General features: G+C 43.2%; 1 protein-coding gene across 5 annotated transcripts in view; it reads right to left on the minus strand.

Annotated features, from left to right (window-relative positions):
• The window catches only part of ADAM23 (ADAM metallopeptidase domain 23), a 742840-nt gene that overhangs the window by 116060 nt on the left and 612957 nt on the right, over positions 1-13823 (minus strand). For all 5 annotated transcript variants that reach the window (XM_069615574.1, XM_069615576.1, XM_069615575.1 and 2 more), the window contains exons 16-20: positions 11592-11663; positions 6476-6562; positions 4838-4918; positions 3318-3368; positions 1518-1581 (exon numbers count right to left, since the gene is read on the minus strand). In XM_069615574.1, the coding sequence (XP_069471675.1) occupies positions 1518-1581; positions 3318-3368; positions 4838-4918; positions 6476-6562; positions 11592-11663 (355 nt within the window). The remainder of the gene's footprint in view (positions 1-1517; positions 1582-3317; positions 3369-4837; positions 4919-6475; positions 6563-11591; positions 11664-13823) is intronic.

Genomic DNA, 13823 nt, shown 5'->3' on the forward strand with positions numbered 1-13823 from the left:
TACATTTCACTATATGTGTATAGGATATATACACATACTCAAAGCTTGTGTGAGGCTTTCACAACGGCTCATCCAGTTTCTGACAAGGAGTTGCCAGGCCAATGTTGAGATTTGATTACTTTCATGGTGCAAGAGGGTTGCTAGTGTGAACCAAGTCATCAATAATTGATTTAATATAAAGTAATATCAAGATTGGTAATGGTGGTGCCCACTTGCCAATATGTGAAGGGATTATTGCCACCTTTACACCACCACAAATCTAGAGTTTCAATACTAATCTTCTTCAAATCCATTTGGTTTTGTGTGGAGGAAATTCCCACCACGTAAACACATTGAGTCATGAAATAGTGCCACGATTTGAAAAGTAACAGATGCAGTAATCTGCCATCCCCAATGGATCTCTATAACTGGAGAATCCACATGACTCTGAATCATGTGGCCCTTTCTCATCACCACATGCGTTGGGACACTGTGTCCACCAAGCTTTTCAAACTGTTAGCTTGAAAGTTCTACATATTCTAACACTGAATTAATCTTCATCTGGTACAATATGGCACAATGAGACAATGGTGACAGGGAACAATACAACATTGATGAAGTAGTACACTAGTGTAATGGTGCAGTGGTGCCATGGCCCATTGGCACAATGGGACATTGGGCAATGCTGCAATTAAACAAACAGAAAAATGTTAAATTGTGCAACAGGGTCATTGTACAAAAGGCCAATTATGTAATAGGTTGCCATAGCTCACTGTGGCAGTGGTAGAACTGGACGCTATTAAGACTCTGGGGCAATGACACTGTGGTATACTGTAGAGCAATGGAACAGTGCCAACTTGGGTGATGGTACCTTGGGGAAATGGGACCAAGCTTACCGCAAGCATTAACAGTAATTCCGTTCAGATGTTTCACTGCCAAACTCCTAATCAGTCCCTTCCACCCAACATGTGACTCTTGAGGGGCTGTATTTCAAGTTTTTACTAAGGATTGGGAATGAAGAACTTGTGTGCTTGTCACGTGCGAACACTGTGCCCCGCAGCATGTGAACAACTTTTGCTTGAGAACTGCACATCTTCCAACAGTGAAATTAATCTCCATCTGATTCACTAAAAAGGGCGGCTGGAAGTTGTCTTATGAAAATCATTTATGGAAAGTTCGCCTCTTTTCTAAGAAGAGAGTATCAAGTCCACTATCCTCTGCAGAAATCAGGAGATGTCGGACGACACAGACGCTCGTGTAACGTCACTAGCACTGGGACTTAATCAGACACACTTTGTCCAAGTCTACCATGTGGCTGACCCCAATCCACCTCTACTAGCCCTTGCGTGGCACTTGCCTGTTGGGGAGTCAGGAGATTTCTCGATAGGCCCGTCGCCATGTGGATCTCACTCGTACTCTTAGGTTAACTAAAAGTGTACACTTAAAATCTGGCAGATGGGTATTCTCCTAGAAAATCAGGGTGGAGACTAAACAAACAGAGACCGTATACCACATGCAAATGAAAATACTGGACCTACTTGAGCCCCAGATGTAGCGGCATTGGTTGTCTCTCGTCTTGCATTCTCCATTGTAGCATCGTCCCTATATACAGAACACAACAGGTTAACGAACACCAATAACTGACCAGTGATAACTATTACTTTTATTTAAAATCACCATAGATTCATGTATAACATCTAATCAAGTATGCTGACTATAGGTTTAACGAGGAACCTCTTCTGATCTGGTCCCACTTGACCCAACCTGATTGACATGGTGATTGACATGATGATTGACATGGTGGGTTCATTAGACAGGATGCTAATAAATCTAAGCTCAATATATTGTAAAGTAGCAAAGTGCCCGCCACATCTCCAGCTTATCATTCACCCATTGGGGCTCATTACGAGTTTGCTGGGCCTCATTACACAGATGGCGGTAAGGGTTTACCGGTACCGGTATTTTACCGGTACCGGTAAATCCTTACCGCCTTACTACGAGGTCCCTTTGCGGGTTGGGGAATTTAACGCCTGCTTTTTGCAGGCGTTAAAAACCAACCCGCAAAGGGACCCACAGAGCTAATTACGGTACCGCAATTTGCGGTACCGTAATTAGCGCCTTCCCCATTCCCATTATGCCCTATGGGGCAAAAATGGGAATGGGGAAGGGCAATGGTGGAAGGGGGAATTACCGCCCCGCCAACCTTGGAATGGGGCGGTAATTCCCCTTTCCGCCAAGGCGGTGCCGGTATTTTACCAGCATGAACCATGGCGCTATTAGCGCCATGGTTCTCCGCCATCCGTGTAATGAGGCCCAGTAAATTCTCCAGAATACCGGCAAACTAAATTACTGATACCTCCACTTGGTCAGGCGGTATTACCCCCAGATTACAAGTGGGGGTTTGGGAGTGTAAACCCCAATTATATGGAACCCATGGGACTCCATTGGGGATTTTTGCCAGTAACACCTCCACTTCACCTTCAAAAATCAGCAGTGTTACCATCCGGTAATACACCACAGGTAATACCGGCAAACCTGCAGTTTGGCAGTGCAGGAAAAATGGAGGTAAACAGAATTACCACCAAACTCGTAATGAGCCCAATTCTGGATTATTATGAACACCACACTATTGAAGCTCCTATGGAAGACAAGTGCAATTTTGCCCATGTGGTGAATACGACAACCTAGCCTTTGAAGTGGTTATCAAGGGAAGCATAGGTTTTAGGACAGTACTGCAGCAGGTGGTAAAAAGTGCAGAATATTTCATTCTCACAAACATTTTGAACTGTTGCAAACAAACATGGCACAAAGAGGCAATGGTGACAAGGCACAATAGCACAACACAATGATGGCATGAAGGTGCAATGGTGTGATAGATTATTGGCACAATATGACATGGGTCATAGGACAATACAGCAATATCGGGAAATAGAATAATGTTAAATGATACAATGTAGCAATTGTGCAGTAAAACAATTATGCAACTGTAACAAAAGTACATGGTTGCAGTAGTAACAATGGAAAATATGGCAGTAGGCCATCGGGGCAATGGCAATCTAGGACAGTGGAACACTGGGGCAGTGTTATAGTAGATTATGGTACACTGTGGAAAGTGGACATTGGGAAACTAGCACACAGAGGCTTTGATGCATGGCACAATAGCAAAACGTGATACAGCACAAGGGTGAAATACCACATCAGCCTCCTCGGAAGTTGACACAATAGCACAGTGGTACAGTAGCACAAGAGTGCAATGCAAACAGGAGACAACACTGGACAGTTTTCATCGCTTTCCAGAAAGCCTTGCATGGCATGTAGACAAGGCACGTGGACAGTACCTGATTGGAGTCGCAGGCATATCCATCTTGCTTACGAAGATTTGGGGGACACTGCATGAAGGAAGTAAAGAGCAGTTATTAGTCACTTGCATTGTGGTGCACACAGAAGTGCATCACATGTACCCCAAAACATACTTCACTAGAGGCTTTAAAAGGTTATGATGTTACAGCTAAAGATAGGGAAGGTATACACATAACAGACAACTCAAAATGGAATGTCCCCATCTAAACAGTTGTGACTAGGCAAGCAATGATACATGCAAACTAAAAGGATCTCTGTTTTGCTTGCTGGGCCAAAGGCCACCCTGTGGTCCAAACGATCATTAAGGCCAACTTAATCTCTATGCCAATTTGAGCTATTCCGAGTTTAGCATTGCCCCAATTACACCACAGGTTTTTCCGAATTTGCTACGCACCAGGGGCCAGATTACGGAAACCTTGCACCAGTGCAAGTGCAAAATTGCACGGTATTAGCACTACGGCAAAGTTTGCCTTATTTCTAAAACCACTGGGACATATGTTGCATTGTGTTGACATGAGATGATGGGTTCGATACCCTGGCTGTGCCAGTCTGGCATGTCCACTTGCAGTGCTCGACATGTGAAGGGGCAATGTGATAAACAATGAAAAACAATTGTTTCTTAAAGTCGCAAAATAGGTCCCTGTTGTGGAAGGTTCGCATTTTGGGGTGTCCGAGCATAGACAGTCAGCGTGATATTTATTTGCCGGTTCACACACTATGTAGAGAACAGCCTCTTGGAGCCTGTTCTAGTGTTAATGAAAAGGGCAAGATTCATGGTGCTGAAGACTGGATTCCACTAAAGCAGTGCAAGCTTCACCACACTGTCCACTAATTAAGCAATAAGCCCTGAGCTGGGAGGGCATTAACGCTTCAGGTAATGCCTCGGGGCTCATAGTTGCAGGCCTGAGCGAAGGGAGTGGATGCACCGGGTACAGTAGTGTTCCCAACGTTTTCCCTCCCGATCAGGACCAGAATGAAGAAGTTATGCGGGCAGGTGGGGGAGAAATCTGAGGCAAAGTGGGGTGGGGAAGTGGGGCACTTACCTTGTACCCCGGCGAGGGAGATAGTGGTCTCCAGTTCTGAGGAGGCTCAGAGCGTCAGGAATACTATATGTACTATATGTTAATGCCCCCGCTCTGAGCCTCCCCATTGGCTGGGGGGACAAAGCCATGCCCCCACCAGGTACTAATGAGCATTAGATTTGCAGCAGTGGTTGAGAATGAAGCTATGGCATCTGACTCAATCAATCCTTGGCCTACATGCAGACGACTAACACTGAAAATTGTGCCATCTTGTGCCAGCCATAATTGGTGGGGTAGACATTTAGCTCTGTAACAAACTGTTCAGCCATCAAGCCCCTCCACATCCCAGACCCTTGTGCATTGGCTATGAACACTTCTCGGACTTTGCAAAGTGTGAGTCTTTGTGAGAATTTAGCTGTGAGATAAGAGTGCTATCTCCAATACCATGATAGAGAAGAAGAAGAGGTTCATACTACCTGAGCAGAATCTCCGGTACAGTGCTCTGGAATATCACACTCGTTCACAGCGTCTCGGCAGTCAAACTCGCGCGGTAGAAACTGGAAAGTGACAGACGACAAACTCTTTAACAGGCACATGTCAATGGCAAGTATGTCAGCCTATTATCAGCAGAGGAGGTATAGGAGATAGGAAAATATTCAGTAGCAATGAATACCGGCAATCTACGGAAATTCACAAAGCATCAGAGTGGTAGGCCAGGCCGCTGCTGCTTTACTGTCAAAGATTGGGACAATAATTTGGCAACACCCAGGGCACCTTGCTTGAGGCTCCTGTGCAGACTGCATTTGATAAAGGTGATCAGTGGAACTCCAAGTGTTTCCAAATTTCCTCTTAAAAACATCATTCAATAAAGTGCCTTGGGATTTTCCAAATATTTCCCTATAAGAATGGCAAATGTGCTCATTTCCACACACACCATTCTGTAGGATCTGTTGGATAATAGGTTGCCATAAGAGTGCACCGCTTCAGGCATAGAAGGCTGCACTGGAATTGCATCTTATAGCCAATCACTACAAGGTGACCCTCTACACCATTTAGTTGGGATGCATGCAAACTTCAAACAATGCGCACACTCAACCGTTGCACGTAGTGTTTTCAATAGAGGATTACATGATGAACACATTAGATACTCATGATATCTTTTGCAGGCAGCATTCTCTGACTTTTTTTCTGGTGTCTGGCCATAGATTGCATGTTTCATCTAGGACAGGGTTAGAAACCTGTCAGCCGCTAGATTCTGTGGCCAGCACCTCCCATGATCCCTCACCACTGACAATGCTGGGCAGTGACGATGGGAATCGTAGGACAGCATAGCTGGAGGGTGACATGTTGGCTATCCGAGTCTAGGATGAGAGACACTAAAAACTGGACACCTGTTCTAGAAATGCATTCTCACTCCAGCATATTGCAAAGAGGAGCATAGTTGTGTTAATATGCGAATAACTCTTCTACACTTAGGATGGCAAATGCCTCTAATGATTCATATTTAGAATGCAGCTTGAAAATTGGTTTGCCAAGAGGTGCCAGGCCAAAGTGGTGGCAGCAAGTCAGCATGCCACAGTTAAAACATCTACAGTGCCTACTCTACTCTTAGTGTTCCAAAATGCTATGCTATATTCATATTCTCTCTACAAGATAACTATGTGACACTGACACAATGACAAACCTGCCTTCCAGATGCAATGACCAGTTTGAAAATATCCTGATCTCCCATAGCAGCACCTCCAGCTTTTATTGATAAATGTGTGTGCAAGAAAAAATGTAAAACATGTAGTTTTGCTACACAAAATCCAAATATGCTTCTCAAACGGTACACAATTTAGCAGTTTGCCCAACTGGTGGTCATTTTAATTAGCTGGATGAACGCCTCGATGGTGCCAGTTCTTCGATGCAAACTGCTGCAGATTTTACAATGTTCTGCCCCAATTGTTCTTTCTCTTGCCAGGCATTGTTCTAATTTCATATCCTTGGAGTTGAATAGTCATTATTCTTGAATGCAATTAATTTAGTCAGGACGACATCTCAGTGGTGTAGGAACTGTGATTCAACCTGGGAGCTTTTCCTATGACATTCAGGGCAGCCACTGATGTACTCACCAAGCAGGACGTGTTGCAACAGGGCCCGTCGCTGCAGTGGGCGCCATTGGAGAGTGAGCATTTCTTGCAGCAGTCACCGGAACATTCCTAAAGGGAGAGGACATATGTGTCAGGACATCCTCACCTTTAGAACGGTCTACCCCAAAACCTAAACACAGCCGGCACCTCCTGGTAAGCAACAATTAACTGCATTGTGGCACTGTTTGGCCAAGCTTGAACCCATAACAAGGAACATCAGCTGTTAGATATAGAAGCACAAGACAATCCAATGGCTCATCCAGGCATCTGCATAAAGGGGAGCTCCAGCCAAAATAGTTTTCTTATTTATTTGAAATCCTCACTCTCCTACCAGACTGCCATGAGCCTTTTCTTTATTCTTCTATATACCAATATTATTATTATTATTATAATTATTATTATTATTATTATTATTATTATTATTATTATTGTATATATTGAGCACAGACCTACCTTGGGCAAACAACAGAGTGCTTTACAAGTCATTGGGGGAAGTGCACAGTGAGGAAATCAGATCGCAAGGGATCAGTACACGTAAGCGGGAGATAACAACAAGGACAGGGGTGGGCCAGGAATTTGGCAGCAAGGGATCTACAAGCAACCAGGGGAGGAGTAAGGGAGGAGCAGATCACCCAGTCTCAGGTTAAGTGGAGAGTGAGGAGTCTGGACCTAGTTTTAAGTAGGAGCCACTACGTGAAGAGGGTGGTCGTGAGCTCCTCCCTGGCATGTAGAAGACTGGTGTTTATTTATTTTTTATTGATTTTTTATAATGTGCCAAACACCATACCTGAGCTTGGTTTCTAAGTGCGGATCAGGTATTCAAACCTCTGTTGCTCTGCGTGGTCTTGCTTCCAAGACCAGCGCATGGCCCCTGTGCTATCCTCAGAGTACGGGAGAGTAAATAAAGAAGGCCTGTCTTCTGGTTACTCCCTTCCTACACTGGCAGAGCTCAACTCTGCAAATGTCCTTGCTTCTGGTGGATTCTAGCCCTCCAGAGATTCTGAGTTCCTCAATGAGGTAGCTTGGGGACTTTAGGGAGCCAGCATTGCAGATGATGGAAAAGGATCAGGATAGGGAATATTTACATTTTTTAAAGATTCTATTCTGAGGTACTTGTCCATAACGAATTCCAGGTGTTCCTGAACTATATGATGTGTTGAAATGCACTGAATAAACACCCAATACAAAGTATTCAACAACCAGACCACTGTCTGAATTACACCTATGCATTCAAAGGACAAACTTCTAGTTTTCACAACAGGGATTTCTTTGCGAACACATAAATCCTTATGGGTGTGATAAACAGTAGAGTGCAGGAGAATTGGGACCCACCCAGTACATGCCTCCCATGTACACATGTCCAAAGCTGCCAACATTCAAGCATGGAACTAGGTATCTCTACTATAGGATATGTACTAATTCAACCCTATTCTCTTTAGAAAGGACTACAAGTAAAGCCTCGTGTGTCCAAAAAAAGGGGAAGTTCCATTCTTCATCAAAATTCCCTTTGAGCATGTTCCGGTCAAGGATGGAATTAGTTAATGTTGAAATGTAAAGTAATTAAAACGGACCATGATTATCAAGACTACCCTCTGCGGTCTATAAGCGGAATCCATGGCAGACGTTAGTCCTTCTTCTAAGTCTACTTTGGGATGTGATTGTGTCTTGTTTTGTACATATAAATGTCACACCGTGCTGCCCTGTCTCCACTTTTCTTTTAAATTAAAAATACTGCACAGCCCGGCCTACCGTGATAAAACTTTGAAGAATGCACAGAGCTTAAATAGCGGTAGTTGGGTCACTGTCAAAGTTGCACTCCATATCACACACAAGTTAGAGTGATCAATCAAACCTTCTGCATTCCAATGCATAGGTTTGCTCAGGCCTAATAGCCAGCAAATGGCTGAGCAACGTGTTTGTTTCATTTATTGCGGTTTTGCCAAATTCTGATATCAGTTTTTTTGACAGTGCAGGGAGTGCAAGGTAGTACAAACGAATAACTGAAGTAAAAGCAGTTAAGTGCTTTGCTGTCTGAATGGCTGTGGGCTTTGGTGCTATATAAGCATATAAATAAGTACATACATACATAAATAAATAAATAAATAAATAAATAAATAAATAAATAAATAAATAAATAAATAAATAAATACAGGCATGGAAAAATGTAGGGGAACAGAAGTGCATTGCAGTCTATACAGACACGAGCCACCCGAGTTATATATTAGGTGTCTGGGAAAGCCAGTCTAAAGAGGGACTTTTTTAATACTAATTTTAAAGCGCATTAATTTTTATTTAATTCTCAGAGGTTTTGGTAGATCATTCAATAGGTTAGGAGGCTCACTGTTTGGACTAAGTCCAAAGTTCTCTTTGGAGTTAGTCATTTGAGAGCTTTCAAAAGTTCTAAAGAAAGTACCTCGTTCCAGGTTTTGCAGTGTGGGGAAAAAGTGGAGGTAATTCCATTGCAGACACTTTTTTTGGTGGTAATGGAATTGTCATTTTTAGTGAATTTACTCTGTGGTAAATCTGCTGATTTATGGAGGGAAAGTGTCAGATTCACCTCCTGCATGTTGCTGGAGGTAAATACTCCACTTTACCTCCAACAATCGGTGGATGTATCTTGCTGTATTTCCGCTGACGGATAATTCACCAAAAATTCCCATGCAGTCCTATGGACTCCAGAATTGAGGAATTACACCGCCCTACCACCCCTTGTAATCTCTTGGTAAACCCACAGGGCCCAGCGGTGGTAAAGGTAACCAACCGATTGTGGTGAAAATTCTGATGATTTACTACCAAATTACCGCCACACTCAGAATGGAGACCAGAGTCTGGCTCTGAAGGTGTCAGCAAATCTTTTCAAGTGACGCTGTCGAATGGGTTAAGCTGTTCATCTGGCTGGATGAATCCTGCAAACTGTTCAGGTCTTCTCCATTTTTGGAGTCTCATTGGACTCCACTGGGGAATGCCATATCACTGCATGCAGTTTGAACTCATGCAATCACATCACCTTTGGTGCTGCTTTTGTGGTGAGGGGATTTCCTGCACGTAAGTTCAGACAGCAAACAATAGTTTCGGCTTTGAAACTCAGAATATGACTAAGTAGAAAAACATGTGCTGTTGAGAAATACGACATGCTATATGGTGATCACCAACCGTGAATGTGGTTCTAAGCATTCATTCTTTCAGAGCATGTTTATTGCCAAGCCTTAGATACGGTAAGGTTGCCCTTTAGATTTATTCTCAGTGTGGATACATTGGGCCTCATTCCGAGTATGGCGGTAGGGGGTTAACGGCACCGGTAAGGATACCGGTGCCGTTAACCCCTACCATCACATTCCGAGGTCCCTTAGCGGGTCCCACCAGGAACGGCTGGTCTAACCCGTTAAGGGTCCTTGGAGCTAATATTGGGGCAGCAATTGCGGGCCCGATATTAGCTCCTTCCCCATTAACATTGAGCCCTACGGGGGCTCAAATGGGAATGGGGAATGGTTTTCTGAATGGGGACTTACCGGGTCCTCCAAGGGTGGAAGGACCCGGTAAGTCCCCATTCAGAGACACCGGACCCGGGTTTGGAGGCAGCCATGGTGCTAATAGCACCATGGCTGCCTCCAAAATCGGAATGACCCCCATTGTGCACGTTTGGCAGGCTTTGTCACTTCTCTCGTACTCTGTCTTGAGCAAGACACATGGGAAAAGATTGCTGCCTCCGACTCGGTGCCCGGCGATCAAGCCTTGAAAAATGTAAAGTATTAATACACATGGCAGGTATGAGTACTTTACAAGATCATTTTAAAGACTGTGACCAGAGGTAGGAAAAGAGGCAGAGGGTTGGCACACGAGTGGTAGCTTTGCCAAAGACTTCTATCCACTGCGGCAGGCACAGTCTGTTTTGCAAACCCTCAAAAGGGGCAGCACAGACTTCTTGCCATCACCAACTCTGGTCTGTAGAATAAGCAATATGTAGGGGGCTGCCTTTACTGTCATGACTCACACTCCTCCCGACGTTCTTTATCCCGCACGTGAACAGCTGGACACAAGACTTCATCACACAGTGGTAACCTTAAACCTCATAAATGAGATTTTCTTTGGACGAACAGCTCTTGCCCTGAAGTCTTCTTGGACCTGATAAGGACTACACATTAGTAGCCATCTGCAGGTCCCTGGCAGCGATCACAATGAAATCAACCTACGTACGGGCACCAGTGGGCTCAGAGAAACAGTTAACCAAAAACTAAAATAGATCCACTTCTCTTGCTTTGGCTCTGGTGGAGGAGTTCTGTGAAATGTTGTTCTGCCTTTTTAGTTCTGGCTGTGTCCATGGAGCAAAGATGTCCACACAGGGATGTACGATTTGACATAAATACACTTGCATTCAGGTTTGCCAGACAACTAGAGCTTTGGCCACCAGTTTTGGAAGCTGGAGGAGATCAAAGGCTGGGATTTGAAATGGGAGCTGAAAGGGACTCAATAAACTAAACTTGTTTAGGGTTACATTTACCTATTCCTGGGGTTATACCATTTTTGGCAAAAGCAGCATCTATGCCTACAAAATTGGAGCTACAGAACTCAGCATTAACTGAAGCCTTTTCAATGTAATTGCTTGACAGAAAGGTTAAGAAATGTCCACAACTGGGGACCACCAACAAGGAATCATAGCACCCTCAAGACATTGAAACACTCCTAGCTTAGATCGCTCAATGATATGTGGAAGGGAAACTGATCATGACGAAACGGTGTAAAGCATTCTGTCACTCCCTGCCCTGTACGACAAGGTGACAAACATATTCTTTCCATATCAGTTAATCGCCAAGTAAGACCCATGGCTGGAGTTTGCAAAACGCTCCAACAAGGAATTAGGTTGTACAGTGAGCACTCCCACAAAAAATCACCGCAATTCTGAAACACATGCTTTAATGGTAGACGTGCCACACAGTCTTCTGTTGTGTGGTGTCAGTCCTGGAAGCAGCAACCACATGTTTCCTAGAATGGAGCTCAACCATACTGTATCCTTTGCATAACTAACATCTGCTTCTCTGAGTTATACTTCCAACTGCTGTTTCAATTTAGAAAATTAATCAACATTGGTTTTTAGACTTACCGTACGCACACCACAGTCACACTCTTCTCCGGCCTCCACATAGCCGTTTCCACATTCTGTCATTTCAAATAACTGAAGCATAAGGGAAAGCACAAGAATCAATGATTTTTGACGTACAGTACAAGTGCGTAGTGGTAGGTTCAGCCAAGACAGGACCAACATGATGAAACTGTTACTGATTGCTCTGGTATCATAACATATGAAATCTCTTACATTAAGTTCTCTTTGTTTCCAGTCTGATGTGGTGGTCTTTAAACTGGGTCTAATGAAAAAGCTGTGCACTGACATAAAAGTAATGGAACAGCCTATTTTTTTATTAAAAAAACCATTTATTGAAAATTTGAGTTTATTACAAACTTTATTTTACATTTCCTTAAATTGTTTTCATTGCATTTGATTTCTTCCATCTCTCTCTATTCCAATTGTATCCGTTTAATAGCTTGTCAAGATAATCAACTACTGCACAAGTCAACATAAAATTCTCACCTGTCAATCGTGCACGCCAAGACTCTTCCATGTTTCCATTTAGGGGTGCACATTTCCCCAAAAACGAACTCCTTTGGGTTTTTAGGACTAAGCATTCGATGACCAAATGTTTTGAAGACTCAACTGTGATATTACAAAACCGTCAATGGTTATTTGGAGTGTTTCAAGAATAACGTCTCCTTAGTTGGAAGCAAGAACTGATCACAATGAAGTCTTGATGGAAACAGCCTATCCATTTGATTAATGACACTGTATACTAGTGCAGAATCAAATAAATCATATAAGTGCTTAGTGGAAATGCCTTCTTTACAACTGAGGGCAACACAAACAAACATAAAACCAACACTAATGCTTTGCTAGTGTGAATACCAGGGGCCAGATTACAGAAACGTTGCACCGGTGCAAGTGCAAAGTTGCACGGTATTAGAACTAGGGCAACGTTTGCTCTATTTATTAAAATACAGGGACATATTAGAAAACCACTGCACCATGACTAGTGCAGTTTGGCATGGTATAAGCACCAGGGAAACAATGCCCTAGTGAAAAAAGATACATTTACACTGCATTTTTGCACCAGGGCTAATACCTTTCTTTATTAGCACTAGGGCATGCTTTGCCCTGGTGCAAAAACACAGGGTAAATGTATCTTTTTTGCATTGGGACCATTTTTGCCCTGGTGCTTATACCATGCCAAACTGCACTTGCCATGGTGCAATGGTTTTCAAATATGTCCCAGTGTTTTTAAAAATAAGGCAAACTTTGCCCTAGTGCTAATACCATGTAACCTTGCACTTTCACTGGTGCAACGTTTCTGTAATCTGGCTCCAGGTGTCTTGTTGCAAAAAAAACATTAAAAGAATATGGCCAAAAAGGTATCAAAATAAATGGCAATAGACCAACAATAAAAGGCAACTCTGCAAAGGGATTGATTTCTGTGCATGCGCCTGTGTAGTGTGAAACATATTTATAAATGCCTAGTAAGAACGCCAGGTAACAGGTACATTGTATGGTGCTCAACATGAATTGGTTCTCTACTGTGAGACTTTCACCTCTACCCAAACAGTATAGAATTAACTCAATCTGCTTCTTCTCCAGTGCCCAAAGGCACCCCACATAAACGCAGCGCCATATTATTGCCACACTTCCCTAATCTGAAAGCTGGGATGATGAGTAGTACTCACCGGCATGATCTTCAAATAAATAGGCAACGACTGTACCTCTCCTACCCTCACAACACTTCTAGCTCTAACAAGGATGTCATTTTTTCGCTAGATACTTACAATGCTGAGTTGCATATTTTTCAAAGAAATGGATGCATGCTATCTGTTGCCATCCAGATTTTCTTTTTCTCATGTACATTTATTTTGCAACAAAATGATGTTGCCTTGGGAAAGCCAGATAGATGAGTGATTTTCCTGTGCACCAAATTGCTGAAAGACTGTTTTAACAATTCAATTCTCTTTCGTTCACCTGCGCGAAACCATGAGATGTAGAAGCCTTAAATGCAGGCAACCAAAGGAGAATTTGGGAACCTTAAACAGCCATGTGTTGCTCTGCTTTCCACAAGACACATTTTGGAAAACGCTTACACTTGTTGTGAAGGTTTTGAAATTAACTGGTGAGATCAACGGATTGGTAAGACGTTGATTCATCGCCAGTTTTATTTTCACTGTACTTTCTGCGAAATACATTTTTGCTGGACTGGAGAAACAGAAAAATATGGGGGGATATAAGGGTTAGGGCAGG

Source organism: Ambystoma mexicanum, chromosome 9 (genome assembly GCF_040938575.1).
Source record: "Ambystoma mexicanum isolate Mex_15411 chromosome 9, UKY_AmexF1_1, whole genome shotgun sequence".
NCBI classification, from domain to species: Eukaryota; Metazoa; Chordata; class Amphibia; order Caudata; family Ambystomatidae; genus Ambystoma; species Ambystoma mexicanum.